This window comes from Pleurodeles waltl, chromosome 7 (assembly GCF_031143425.1).
Source record: "Pleurodeles waltl isolate 20211129_DDA chromosome 7, aPleWal1.hap1.20221129, whole genome shotgun sequence".
NCBI classification, from domain to species: domain Eukaryota; kingdom Metazoa; phylum Chordata; class Amphibia; order Caudata; family Salamandridae; genus Pleurodeles; species Pleurodeles waltl.
The window spans coordinates 204,819,188-204,834,610 of NC_090446.1; the positions used below are offsets into that span (position 1 = coordinate 204,819,188).

The 15,423-nt window shown below is 44.9% G+C and overlaps 1 protein-coding gene across 1 annotated transcript in view; it reads right to left on the minus strand.

The window, feature by feature from the left end:
- The window catches only part of RAB22A (RAB22A, member RAS oncogene family), a 167,732-nt gene that overhangs the window by 62,475 nt on the left and 89,834 nt on the right, over nt 1-15,423 (minus strand). Inside the window, exons 4-6 of the mRNA XM_069243579.1 lie at nt 3,352-3,423; nt 3,147-3,253; nt 2,655-2,764 (exon numbers count right to left, since the gene is read on the minus strand). Coding sequence (XP_069099680.1) covers nt 2,655-2,764; nt 3,147-3,253; nt 3,352-3,423 — 289 coding nt within the window. The remainder of the gene's footprint in view (nt 1-2,654; nt 2,765-3,146; nt 3,254-3,351; nt 3,424-15,423) is intronic.

Genomic DNA, 15,423 nt, shown 5'->3' on the forward strand with positions numbered 1-15,423 from the left:
AGAAGATGTGAATCTTTCCTGTGCCTGTGGGCAACACTACCCTGCTGGCAGGCAACAGTTGTTCCCTAGCTTTGGGCAACCCCGCCCTTCTTTCTAATCTAAAAAAGTTTTCTACCCCAATGGAGACCCCACTAATAACCTGCCACTTGGAAGAAAAACAAACCTTGGGGGAAAAACAGCAGAGGGGCTAGCATTAATTTGCTGTCTGATCCTGCCCACATTCCCATTTAAAAAATAAAAAAAAGTGGGTCTCAGGGTAATTGGAGGAGTAGGTGGGGGAAGCAATAGCAAGTGGGCAGGGGATAAACCAGCAAAAATGGGGAGCAATTGGGGAGGATGGGAAATACACAAGCAAGAAAGTATGCCGGATAGAAGAGTTTGGCAGGGGAGGAGCATGCAAGAGAGCTGGCAATGCAAGAGAGACAGTAACAAGGACCATGTAGGAGGATATATGGGGGCAGAGGAGAAGCACATAAGGAGGAGATCTAGAAAACACACGCGCTCTCATGGAGAACTTAAGCAGAGAGAATACAGTAATCCCCTAACAGTGAGCAATGGTATCAAAGAAGCAGGCCAATCATAGAGGCTGTGCTCCAGAGGAGGGGTAAACACAAGATGGACTAACAGGGACAAGGATAGCCATAAAAATAAGCAATACAATGAGGGGCGATAAAGCCAAGCAATGGGAGGATATGAGCCGCTGTAGTTTCTTGGAAGGCCCACAATAAGTCTTTTTTTGCAACTAGACAGATTGTACTGTCTGGTGGGCTCGAACTAAACATCAGCTTCACTGCGGAAGCAAGTCTGTATTTTAACTGATTTAAGTATCGTGCACACTTGCACCACTTACAGTGATTCACTGAGATGCAAAAGAAGACAATCTTTTTCATCGTTTACCAACATTGCATGCAGCTATTAGTCAATTAACAACTGAACTGGCACAAACTGTAAAGTTATGCAACTACCGCATGAAACAGGATACTGCTGAAGGCACCATTGGCCAAGGAAACACTTAAGCTTTTAAGTGCAAATTAAAGTATTGGAGGCATATCAGGTGCAGCTCTATTATTATTAGCAAAGAGGCAACTGTTTGAACCATTCATGCTACCTAAATACTAATGCTGGTGCAAAAAATGAAGAAATACACGTTTGTCAGGCAGGCTTTAATATTCCAAAGTAACAAAGCTTACGAAACATGTTTATTATGGGTAACCCGTTCAACATTTGCCTTACTAATATACAACAGAAACACAACATAATCACTAAACTCCCTGGATGTTTTTTGCTCTATTTGTGACAGCCATTATAAGCAATTTCTAGTTGCACTTTATGCAATAAACTAAATATCAGCACATGTAACAAGAATTAGGAAGATGGAATGTGTGCTTTAAGTAATTATGTGGAAATATTAGGTATGAAAAATAAAGTAGGATGGGGTTTTTACGAAGCCTTAACCTTGTTTATTAGGCCATTACACAGACCATAGGCATGCATGAATGGACAAACAAACTCAATATTCATGTAATTCAAGTAAGCATTAAAACCTTTAAAGGTAATTGCTGGGAGGGGGCTTGTAGGCGTGTGCCATGAACCACTCAGACGTGCCCATTCCTCTCTATCTCTCGTCCTTCACTGTTATCTGCTTGTAACTAGGAAAATAGCTATTATATTCTGTAGCTTTGTTAGTCGCATTCGTATTGCTTACAGTAGGTTTCATTCTGTAGGGCCAATGGTCAATTCTATGCACCTAACCAGATGGCCTGGAAGCTTGCATCTGGCCAGCAGTCTTTTGAGAGAATGTGGAATTATGGACATGCATACAATCTAGGCTGGTTTGTGGTCATTTACCAACCCATTCAATCCTCCAACTCTGAGCTGCTGTTGTGTGTATATATACACACACACACACACACACACACACACAGCATGTTAACAGAGGACTAACTCTGTTTAATGAGAGACCCCCGCTTTAAATGGCCAAGGAAACCTAGGGCAACTGGGTGGTGAGAGGTGAATGGAGGAAAAGCAGAATCCAGGACGTGTTAGGGAACATGACACTAGGGACTAAAGGAAGGTGACTGACACATTATGCCTGAAAACTAATTTCCCACGCAACCCTAGTCAACATACTTAGCCTACTGATGAACAGTGAATTTCGCTGAAACTCGAGGGCAGACCAATTTAAATACAACCCCCAACCGCTACTCTTCCTTATAGCAATAATATAACCAATTTCATATCCATGAGCTACATCCCGTCTTTTAAAAAATTGTAAAGACCCATTTGTACATACCTGGAAATACACTAGGATCCTTTATTTGAAGTGTGTTTAGATATTACATTTACAGATACCCATGCTTCCTCGTAGTCACTTCAAGGAACTAAAGCATATAGAAATATCCAAACAAAGGCACAATCGTGACAACCATAGCAAACAGTGAATGGTGCATTTAAGGCAGAGAGATGATGTAAATATCTTGAAACTCGTGTCTTGAAGTGCAGCTATTCTCACCAGGCCCTGGAATGACCAGGTTTACTAATAAGGTTCACTTGACCAGAGCAAATCGTAACACTCAGAATTCCAACACTGGACATCACAGGCACTTCCGTGCGTTTTAATGGAAGAATGAAACATGAAAAATCCCAGTACTTACTAATTTCTATGAATAGTTCATTTATATTTATGGCATTTTTGGCACTCGTCTCCACAAACACTGCATGGATAGAATCTGCGTAGTCTTTAGCATCTCTTTCCAAGACCTCTCTAAAAGACAAAAGTTTTCAATTATTGCACGTTTTGCCTCTTATTATTCCATGTCATGAATTAGACAACCTCTTTTCATTTGATAAGGGCTTTGCTAATTTCCTAGTCGGGAATCTAGATGCTGACACTGCAATATTGGCTTGAGAGGCATCTGTATGTGGAGAGCAGATTCAAACGCATATGGGCACAGTATGAGATAATGTTACACATTCCCCTCTACATTTATTGGTATCTACCCATGCCATTCAGACATTTCAGCCGTTTGACCACTCCATCGGAAGCTGACTTTTTTTGATAATGCTGCTTTAACACAAGGATCTAAATAAGAGATATGGAAACACTTTTGCCCGAAACGGTTCTTTAGAACAAAGGCTGTTTTTACCTGACGTCATTAAGATCACACTTATTTCCTGCAATGGCTACCACAATGTTGGGGGGGCCATGCTGGCGCAGCTCTTTCACCCAGTTCTTTAATGTCACAAAGGTGTCCTGTGTAGGAGAAGAGAGGCAGGCACGCAGTTGAATTTTGTGCAAGCAAAATTTTAGACTTGTTGATCAACAAAGCGTAAATAATGCATATATCTTACTTCTTTTGTGATGTCATACACAATGATCGCCGCTGCAGAACCCCTATAGTACATTGGAGCTAGTGCACGGAACTGCAGACAAAAGAAAAAAAAATGTGAAAGTAAAGTTCGTTAGGCTTCTGTTTTTAATATCAACGTCTTTGTGGTAGTGGAAAAACTGCAGATGCGCCATACTTTTTCAAGAGGTTTTTTTTTTTAATAAACTCTTTTTATCGATTTTACTCTACAAAAAAACATAGTAACCAGTTAACATGTAAGCAGTGCAAGGTTCCATTCCGAGAAAAGGGGTATACTCAAGACACATGGCATAACAATATATTTAGCAATAGTAGTATACACGGCTGTGGTTAGATACCTGATGCATGAAACAATCAGGGGGTGAGGGCACTTCGAAGCCAAGTCTTTGGGTTTAATAAACAATGATTAGATTATTTATGTAAGCTTGGCTGACACCATCTCATTACTTTCAGTATTTTGGGCAACACATCTGAAATGATATGCGAGTTTTGAACACTGACTCCAGTTGCACTTAGCCTAGCACTACACCTTCACATTAGTGACCAACAGCTTCATTTTGCCTATTGACTTTTTTTGAGCAGTAGGCACTGCCACGTTAAAAGCTGTAAGTATTTTTCCAAGTCGTTCTGTGCTCATGTTTTTATTCTTTGTGTTTTTTTCCACCAGGGGCTTAGGCTGATAAGAATGTACTCTGATGGCAGGGACCTTCTTGTTTTGAATTGGCACCTTGGGATTGTGGCCAAGTCTTGATGTGTTATTTTCAAAGCTAGGAGGCATATCAGGTGCAGCTCTCTCTCTCTGGTGTCTAAGGGTTTCGGCCACCCTTGGGGGCAGATCAGCCTAACAATAGGCTCATCTGAAATGGCCTAAAACAAATCAATCCCCCCTCCCACCCCTCAGGGGAGCGACCTTTGCCTAAGGGGTCGCTGCCCTCGCGTAAAACTACCATTAAAAAAAAAATGTACCGGGTGTCTAGTGCTTTCTGCCACCCTTGGGTGCAGATTGACCTAATAAAAATAGTCCGATCTGCCCCCGGGGGCAGAAAAGGCCTAAAAATAATTTGCCCCCTGGGGAGCGCTCCTAAAAAAAAAAAAAAAAAAAAAAAAAGAAGGTTCCCTGGTGTCTAGTGGGCATTTCTGCTGCATGATCGCCTCTGCTTTCATGCCTCTCTCGCCCTCTCCACGTGATTGGAGGAGAAATGCATATGCATTTCTTCTCCGATCAGCTTCCAGCGTGTGGGGTCGGCCTCTGATGAGGTCAGTGCACGATCGGGTCAGGGGGAGGGAGGTGTAAGGGGAAGAGAGTGATTCCCCTTCCATCCCTGCCCAGGGGAGGGGGGTGCGAGCTCCTCGGGGGGGCACTAGCACTTCCCCCAGGGGCCCCTATCTGGACATAACAGTTACATCCAGGGCACTCAAGTGGTTAAATATCCTGCTTGTCCTACTGAAAAATGTATTTACTCTTATCTTTATTATGAATTTATTGATTGAAATACTTATGTTTTTATCTTGTGTCTGGATAATACTGTAATCGTTTTAAGCAATCATACAATAAAAAATAAAAAAAACAAGCAAAGCATTTAAAGTTTGATAGCTAGTACTTTTAATTGATTTTGACTATGTGACTGACTGTTACCTTGAAAGCTTATGCTAGGTACAGTTGTTTATGGTGACAAGCCAATCAACAGCTACAAGCTTGATTGTTGCACAGGGACAGATTATGCCTGATGCTATACATCTGACCTTTTACTGTGAAATGTTATAACAACAGCAGAAGGCCTGACGTAGTTACTGTGAAAAGCATATGGTGGAGATAACAGGCCTGTAACAGTGGATTGTTAATCACATTATGCCATAGAAAGTTAGTTGGTTACATGGCTACACAATCTCACAGGTTACCGTAGTAGGTAAGGGTTTAGTTGTTGGGCACCAACTCTGACCAAACCTAGGAGTAGAAATTAACTATAAAGATTGTGGTTAGGCCTTAATGAGAGGGATTGTATATTGTTTTGTCAACTGCAATTTTGTACACATTTGTAATTCTAAATGTATGGCTGATGGTTGCTTCTTCGGCACACTTCAGTAATTCTGTGTAATGTGAAGCCATTGATAAACACTAGAGGATTTATCCGTTCACAGGGAAAATGTGACAGATTTTAGGTATGATCAATAAATGACGAAGTTATGACAAAGCAAATTTGCCTTACTTATTGTGAAAAGCATGTATTAAAGACAATAGGCTTCTAAGGATGGATTGTTATTGCTCTTTATTAAACCCTACAGATTGGGTCATGAAATGCCAGATTACCCCTATAGGGAATGATTTTGGTGTTGGTTACTACCTTTGACAAACATCTAGTGGGAAAAGATTTGTTGCGTAACAATTCTTTCTAGAATCACTTCTAAGCTGTCTGTCAGGATCTTGTAATAAAAAACAATCATTAAATACATGCACCCATACCTAAATATATACCTAGATAGATGCACAAATGACCTTTGGATTACCTCCATTCCACAATCTATCAGTTTGAGTGTCATTTATACTCTGCTTCAAACCAAGACAGTGAAGTGTATGGTGCAGTGGTTCAGTCCACATCAGTCATTGTCTCTCTTTATCTGTGAATGACTGCAGTTTCTGATCACATTTCCATCCATCTGAAAAGGAGTGCAGAGTGCTTCAGGGCTGGTTGGCCAGTCCCTTAGTTTTGAATGCTCTCCTCTTATAGTTCCCCTTTCAATTCTTAGCTTCTCTTTCTATTGTAAGAGGATAGTATGGCTCTCCAGGCAATGCTACCTGGTCTCTTGCCTGCTGCCCACTTCATCTGCAGCATGCCACATTCCAAACAGCTATTTCCTTACAACCAGGACAACCAACTAATTGGTTCTAAATGTGGCTATGCTTGAATTTTAATACAAATATAGACTATTTACAATATATTAGTAAGATGGACACCTGTAATATTTAGTTTCATTACTGTAAGCAGTTGCCCACAGTGTTTAGATTGCAGCATAATTTATTTTTTCTACTTGTATTCTTAACTTATCCTGCATACGTTGTTGAGTTTGCCCATGTCTTATTGCAGTTGTGTCAGTGGGTGAATGCAAGGATGTGTCATGGTTGTATGTATGAGGGCAATGATGAGTGACAGGTTACTGAAACTTTTGTGTCACTTAAAAGGCTACCACTTCAGCACAATGCACATTCTGTATCTCCCACAGGTAAGTTCAAGTCTCTCACTAGACAGCCATCTCTTGGGCTGTTACAATTTAGAGCACTGGTTCTCTACATTTTGACTTCTGTGGCCCCATACTTCATCATTACTGGAATCCGGGAACCCCAAATGAATCATTATTAGAATCAGGGGACCCCAATGGAATCATTACTGGAAGTTAGTTGATGATGTGAACCACAAAATAATACACAACAATACAGAAACAAGCACTCCATCAAACATACATAAATGATTAAATAAAACATGTTATTTGCGACCAAATAAAATAAAAAAATAATTTGTTTAGGAAGGTTGGAGCTTTTCTAAATTAAATTGAAGTCACACAGCATCTATACTATAATAATATGTTTTATGCACCAGCCCTGTTTCCACACATCAATATGAGGATACTGATTTCAGATTCCTTGACATTTAGCCACTTTAATCTGTTAATATTAGTTAATCTTCTAAATAGTAATGGACCGCATGAGGTGGCTTCAAAGACACCCCAGGGGTCCCCTGACGATCAGTAGGGAACCACTGCCTTATAGGACAATATCTGTGGAAATCTGTGCTACTCTGTAAAGTTACAATGTTGGTCCGATGCAGCTGCAACAAGCCCTCCTAAATTAAAGATTTCCCAACTAATGTTCCCAAAACAGCAGAAGAGCCTCTTCAAATCTGACAGGTGAAACCGTGGAAAAGCGGGTAAAAGCAGGGTTGAGGACCAAAGCTGGTTCTAGAGCCCATATAGTGGAATCCCTGTGTAGGAAGTTGGCTCTGTATGTGCTATTTCAAAGTAAGGAATAGCATGCACAGAGTCCAGGGGTTCCCCTTAGAGGTAAAATAGTGGTAAAAATAGATAATACTAATGCTCTATTTTGTGGTAGTGTGGTCGAGCAGTAGGCTTATCCAAGGAGTAGTGTTAAGCATTTGTTGTACATACACATAGACAATAAATGAGGTACACACACTCAGAGACAAATCCAGCCAATAGGTTTTTATATAGAAAAATATCTTTTCTTAGTTTATTTTAGGAACCACAGGTTCAAATTCTACATGTAATATCTCATTCGAAAGGTATTGCAGGTAAGTACTTTAGGAACTTCAAATCATCAAAATTGCATGTATACTTTTCAAGTTATTCACAAATAGCTGTTTTAAAAGTGGACACTTAGTGCAATTTTCACAGTTCCTAGGGGAGGTAAGTATTTGTTAGGTTAACCAGGTAAGTAAGGCACTTACAGGGCTTAGTTCTTGGTCCAAGGTAGCCCACCGTTGGGGGTTCAGAGCAACCCCAAAGTCACCACACCAGCAGCTCAGGGCCGGTCAGGTGCAGAGTTCAAAGTGGTGCCCAAAACACATAGGCTAGAATGGAGAGAAGGGGGTGCCCCGGTTCCGGTCTGCTTGCAGGTAAGTACCCGCGTCTTCGGAGGGCAGACCAGGGGGGTTTTGTAGGGCACCGGGGGGGACACAAGTCCACACAGAAATTTCACCCTCAGCAGCGCGGGGGCGGCCGGGTGCAGTGTAGAAACAAGCGTCGGGTTTGCAATGTTAGTCTATGAGAGATCTCGGGATCTCTCCAGCGCTGCAGGCAGGCAAGGGGGGGGTTCCTCGGGGAAACCTCCACTTGGGCAAGGGAGAGGGACTCCTGGGGGTCACTTCTCCAGTGAAAGTCCGGTCCTTCAGGTCCTGGGGGCTGCGGGTGCAGGGTCTCTCCCGGGCGTCGGGACTTTAGGTTCAAAGAGTCGCGGTCAGGGGAAGCCTCGGGATTCCCTCTGCAGGCGGCGCTGTGGGGGCTCAGGGGGGACAGGTTTTTGTACTCACAGTCTTAGAGTAGTCCTGGGGTCCCTCCTGAGGTGTTGGATCGCCACCAGCCGAGTCGGGGTCGCCGGGTGCAGTGTTGCAAGTCTCACGCTTCTTGCGGGGAGCTTGCAGGGTTCTTTAAAGCTGCTGGAAACAAAGTTGCAGCTTTTCTTGGAGCAGGTCCGCTGTCCTCGGGAGTTTCTTGTCTTTTCGAAGCAGGGGCAGTCCTCAGAGGATGTCGAGGTCGCTGGTCCCTTTGGAAGGCGTCGCTGGAGCAGGATCTTTGGAAGGCAGGAGACAGGCCGGTGAGTTTCTGGAGCCAAGGCAGTTGTCGTCTTCTGGTCTTCCTCTGCAGGGGTTTTCAGCTAGGCAGTCCTTCTTCTTGTAGTTGCAGGAATCTAATTTTCTAGGGTTCAGGGTAGCCCTTAAATACTAAATTTAAGGGCGTGTTTAGGTCTGGGGGGTTAGTAGCCAATGGCTACTAGCCCTGAGGGTGGGTACACCCTCTTTGTGCCCCCTCCCAAGGGGAGGGGGTCACAATCCTAACCCTATTGGGGGAATCCTCCATCTGCAAGATGGAGGATTTCTAAAAGTTAGAGTCACCTCAGCTCAGGACACCTTAGGGGCTGTCCTGACTGGCCAGTGACTCCTCCTTGTTTTTCTCATTATTTTCTCCGGCCTTGCCGCCAAAAGTGGGGGCCTGGCCGGAGGGGGCGGGCAACTCCACTAGCTGGAGTGTCCTGCTGGGTTGGCACAAAGGAGGTGAGCCTTTGAGGCTCACCGCCAGGTGTGACAATTCCTGCCTGGGGGAGGTGTTAGCATCTCCACCCAGTGCAGGCTTTGTTACTGGCCTCAGAGTGACAAAGGCACTCTCCCCATGGGGCCAGCAACATGTCTCGGTTTGTGGCAGGCTGCTAAAACTAGTCAGCCTACACAGATAGTCGGTTAAGTTTCAGGGGGCACCTCTAAGGTGCCCTCTGTGGTGTATTTTACAATAAAATGTACACTGGCATCAGTGTGCATTTATTGTGCTGAGAAGTTTGATACCAAACTTCCCAGTTTTCAGTGTAGCCATTATGGTGCTGTGGAGTTCGTGCTTGACAGACTCCCAGACCATATACTCTTATGGCTACCCTGCACTTACAATGTCTAAGGTTTTGTTTAGACACTGTAGGGGTACCATGCTCATGCACTGGTACCCTCACCTATGGTATAGTGCACCCTGCCTTAGGGCTGTAAGGCCTGCTAGAGGGGTGGCTTACCTATACTGCATAGGCAGTGAGAGGCTGGCATGGCACCCTGAGGGGAGTGCCATGTCGACTTACTCGTTTTGTCCTCACTAGCACACACAAGCTGGCAAGCAGTGTGTCTGTGCTGAGTGAGAGGTCTCCAGGGTGGCATAAGACATGCTGCAGCCCTTAGAGACCTTCCTTGGCATCAGGGCCCTTGGTACTAGAAGTACCAGTTACAAGGGACTTATCTGGATGCCAGGGTCTGCCAATTGTGGATACAAAAGTACAGGTTAGGGAAAGAACACTGGTGCTGGGGCCTGGTTAGCAGGCCTCAGCACACTTTCAATTGTAAACATAGCATCAGCAAAGGCAAAAAGTCAGGGGGCAACCATGCCAAGGAGGCATTTCCTTACACAACCCCCCCCCAAACGAAAGAGGATGAGACTAACCTTTCCCAAGAGAGTCTTCATTTTCTAAGTGGAAGAACCTGGAAAGGCCATCTGCATTGGCATGGGCAGTCCCAGGTCTGTGTTCCACTATAAAGTCCATTCCCTGTAGGGAGATGGACCACCTCAACAGTTTAGGATTTTCACCTTTCATTTGCATCAGCCATTTGAGAGGTCTGTGGTCAGTTTGAACTAGGAAGTGAGTCCCAAAGAGGTATGGTCTCAGCTTCTTCAGGGACCAAACCACAGCAAAGGCCTCCCTCTCAATGGCACTCCAACGCTGCTCCCTGGGGAGTAACCTCCTGCTAATGAAAGCAACAGGCTGGTCAAGGCCATCATCGTTTGTTTGGGACAAAACTGCCCCTATCCCATGTTCAGAGGCATCAGTCTGCACAATGAACTGCTTAGAATAATCTGGAGCTTTGAGAACTGGTGCTGAGCACATTGCCTGTTTCAGGGTGTCAAAGGCCTGTTGGCAGTCCACAGTCCAGTTTACTTTCTTGGGCATTTTCTTGGAGGTGAGTTCAGTGAGGGCTGTCACAATGGATCCATATCCCTTCACAAACCTCCTGTAATACCCAGTCAAGCCAAGGAATGCCCTGACTTGAGTCTGGGTTTTTGGAGCTACCCAGTCCAGAATAGTCTGGATCTTGGGTTGGAGTGGCTGAACTTGGCCTCCACCTACAAGGTGTCCCAAGTAAACCACAGTTCCCTGCCCTATCTGGCATTTGGATGCCTTGATAGAGAGGCCTGCAGATTGCAGAGCCTTCAAAACCTTCCTCAGGTGGACCAGGTGATCCTGCCAGGTGGAGCTAAAGACAGCAATATCATCAAGATAAGCTGTGCTAAAGGACTCCAAGCCAGCAAGGACTTGATTCACCAACCTTTGGAAGGTGGCCGGGGCATTCTTTAAACCAAAGGGCATAACAGTAAACTGATAATGCCCATCAGGTGTGGAGAATGCTGTCTTTTCTTTTGCTCCAGGTGCCATTTTTATTTGCCAGTACCCTGCTGTCAAGTCAAAGGTACTTAGAAATTTGGCAGCACCTAATTTATCAATGAGCTCATCAGCTCTTGGAATTGGATGAGCATCTGTCTTGGTGACAGAATTGAGCCCTCTGTAGTCCACACAAAACCTCATCTCTTTCTTTCTATCTTTGGTGTGAGGTTTGGGGACTAAGACCACTGGGCTAGCCCAGGGGCTGTCAGAGCGCTCAATGACTCCCAATTCCAGCATCTTGTGGACTTCCACCTTGATGCTTTCTTTAACATGGTCAGATTGTCTAAAGATTTTGTTCTTGACAGGCATGCTGTCTCCTGTGTCCACATCATGGGTACACAGGTGTGTCTGACCAGGGGTTAAGGAGAAGAGTTCAGGAAACTGTTGTAGGACTCTCCTACAATCAGCTTGCTGTTGGCCAGAGAGGGTGTCTGAGTAGATCACTCCATCTACTGTACCATCTTTTGGGTCTGATGACAGAAGATCAGGGAGAGGTTCACTCTCTGCCTCCTGATCCTCATCTGTTACCATCAACAGATTGACATCAGCCCTGTCGTGGAAGAGCTTAAGGCGGTTTACATGGATCACCCTCTTGGGGCTCCTGCTTGTGCCCAGGTCCACCAAGTAGGTGACCTGACTCTTCCTCTCTAGTACTGGGTAAGGGCCACTCCATTTGTCCTGGAGTGCCCTGGGAGCCACAGGCTCCAGAACCCAGACTTTCTGCCCTGGTTGGAACTCAACCAGTGCAGCCTTTTGGTCATACCAAAACTTCTGGAGCTGTTGGCTGGCCTCAAGGTTTTTGGTTGCCTTTTCCATGTACTCTGCCATTCTAGAGCGAAGGCCAAGTACATAGTCCACTATGTCCTGTTTAGGCTCATGGAGAGGTCTCTCCCAGCCTTCTTTAACAAGGGCAAGTGGTCCCCTTACAGGATGACCAAACAGAAGTTCAAAGGGTGAGAATCCTACTCCCTTCTGTGGCACCTCTCTGTAAGCGAAAAGCAGACATGGCAAGAGGACATCCCATCTCCTTTTGAGCTTTTCTGGGAGCCCCATGATCATGCCTTTTAATGTCTTGTTGAATCTCTCAACCAAGCCATTAGTTTGTGGATGGTATGGTGTAGTGAATTTATAAGTCACTCCACACTCATTCTACATGTGCTTTAGGTATGCTGACATGAAGTTGGTACCTCTGTCAGACACCACCTCCTTAGGGAAACCCACTCTGGTAAAGATACCAATGAGGGCCTTGGCTACTGCAGGGGCAGTAGTCGACCTAAGGGGAATAGCTTCAGGATACCTGGTAGCATGATCCACTACTACCAGGATATACATATTTCCTGAGGCTGTGGGAGGTTCCAGTGGACCAACTATGTCCACACCCACTCTTTCAAAGGGAACCCCCACCACTGGAAGTGGAATGAGGGGGGCCTTTGGATGCCCACCTGTCTTACCACTGGCTTGACAGGTGGGGCAGGAGAGGCAAAACTCCTTAACCATGTTGGACATATTGGGCCAGTAGAAGTGGTTGACTAACCTCTCCCACGTCTTGGTTTGTCCCAAATGTCCAGCAAGGGGAATGTCATGGGCCAATGTTAGGATGAACTTCCTGAACAGCTGAGGCACTACCACTCTCCTAGTGGCACCAGGTTTGGGGTCTCTGGCCTCAGTGTACAGGAGTCCATCTTCCCAATAGACCCTATGCGTTCCATTTTTCTTGCCTTTGGACTCTTCAGCAGCTTGCTGCCTAAGGCCTTCAAGAGAGGGACAGGTTTCTTGTCCCTTACACAGCTCCTCCCTTGAGGGTCCCCCTGGGCCTAAGAGCTCAACCTGGTAAGGTTCAAGCTCCAAAGGCTCAGTTCCCTCAGAGGGCAGAACTTCTTCCTGAGAAGAGAGGTTCCCTTTCTTTTGCTGTGTTGCAGTTGGTTTCCCAACTGACTTTCCTGTTCTCTTGGTAGGCTGGGCCATTTTTCCAGACTCCAGCTCTACTTTTTCACCCTGTGCCTTGCACTGTGCTCTTGTTTTCACACACACCAGTTCAGGGATACCCAGCATTGCTGCATGGGTTTTTAGTTCTACCTCAGCCCATGCTGAGGACTCCAGGTCATTTCCAAGCAGACAGTCCACTGGGATATTTGAGGAGACCACCACCTGTTTCAGGCCATTGACCCCTCCCCATTCTAAAGTAACCATTGCCATGGGATGTACTTTTCTCTGATTGTCAGCGTTGGTGACTGTGTAAGTTTTTCCAGTCAGGTATTGGCCAGGGGAAACCAGTTTCTCTGTCACCATGGTGACACTGGCACCTGTATCCCTCAGGCCCTCTATTCTAGTCCCATTAATTAAGAGTTGCTGTCTGTATTTTTGCATGTTAGGCGGCCAGACAGCTAGTGTGGCTAAATCCACCCCACCCTCAGAAACTAGAGTAGCTTCAGTGTGGACCCTGATTTGCTCTGGGCACACTGTTGATCCCACTTGGAGACTAGCCATACCAGTGTTACCTGGATGGGAGTTTGGAGTGGAATCTTTCTTGGGACAGGCCTTGTCTCCAGTTTGGTGTCCATGCTGTTTACAGCTATGACACCAGGCCTTTTTGGGATCAAAGTTTTTACCCTTGTACCCATTGTTTTGTGAAGAGGCTCTGGGCCCACCCTCCTGTGCAGGTTTTTGGGGGCCTGTAGAAGACTCTTTACTATTTTTAGTTTTGGTTGTCTCATCACCCTTCCCCTGGGGAGTCTTTGTGACCCCTTTCTTTTGGTCACCCCCTGTTGAAGTCTTGGACACCCTTGTCTTGACCCAATGGTCCGCCTTCTTTCCCAATTCTTGGGGAGAAATTGGTCCTAGGTCTACCAGATGCTGATGCAGTTTATCATTGAAACAATTACTTAACAGGTGTTCTTTCACAAATAAATTGTACAGCCCATCATAATTACTTACACCACTGCCTTGAATCCAACCATCTAGTGTTTTCACTGAGTAGTCTACAAAGTCAACCCAGGTCTGGCTCGAGGATTTTTGAGCCCCCCTGAATCTAATCCTATACTCCTCAGTGGAGAATCCAAAGCCCTCAATCAGGGTACCCTTCATGAGGTCATAAGATTCTGCATCTGGTCCAGAGAGTGTGAGGAGTCTATCCCTACACTTTCCTGTGAACATTTCCCAAAGGAGAGCACCCCAGTGAGATCTGTTCACTTTTCTGGTTACACAAGCCCTCTCAAAAGCTGTGAACCATTTGGTGATGTCATCACCATCTTCATATTTAGTTACAATCCCTTTAGGGATTTTCAACATGTCAGGAGAATCTCTGACCCTATTTATGTTGCTGCCACCATTGATGGGTCCTAGGCCCATCTCTTGTCTTTCCCTCTCTATGGCTAGGATCTGTCTTTCCAAAGCCAACCTTTTGGCCATCCTGGCTAACTGGATGTCCTCTTCACTGGGGCTATCCTCAGTGATTTCAGAGGTGTTGGTCTCTCCTGTGAGGGAACCAGCATCTCTGACTATTATTTTTGGAGTCAGGGTTTGAGGGACCCTGTTCTCCTTAGATAGGACTGGTAGGGGGGAATTGTCCTCCAAGTCACTATCCTCTTCCTCTGAGTTGCCACCCTCAGAGGGGTTGGCCTTTTCAAACTCTGCCAAAAGCTCCTGGAGCTGTATTTTGGTAGGTTTGGGGCCCATTGTTATTTTCTTTATTTTACAGAGTGACCTTAGCTCCCTCATCTTAAGATGGAGGTAAGGTGTGGTGTCGAGTTCCACCACAGTCACATCTGTGCTAGACATTTTGCTTCTAAAAGTTGGAATACTTTTTAAGAATCTACAACTGGTTCTAGAATCTAATTCAAACTTTTACAAACTTTTAAACTCTAAAAGAAATGCTAAACAGGGACTTAACACACAAGGCCCTAGCAGGACTTTTAAGAATTTAGAAAACTTTTCAAATTGCAAAAATCAATTTCTAATGACAATTTTGGAATTTGTCGTGTGATCAGGTATTGGCTGAGTAGTCCAGCAAATGCAAAGTCTTGTACCCCACCGCTGATCCACCAATGTAGGAAGTTGGCTCTGTATGTGCTATTTCAAAGTAAGGAATAGCATGCACAGAGTCCAGGGGTTCCCCTTAGAGGTAAAATAGTGGTAAAAATAGATAATACTAATGCTCTATTTTGTGGTAGTGTGGTCGAGCAGTAGGCTTATCCAAGGAGTAGTGTTAAGCATTTGTTGTACATACACATAGACAATAAATGAGGTACACACACTCAGAGACAAATCCAGCCAATAGGTTTTTATATAGAAAAATATCTTTTCTTAGTTTATTTTAGGAACCACAGGTTCAAATTCTACATGTAATATCTCATTCGAAAG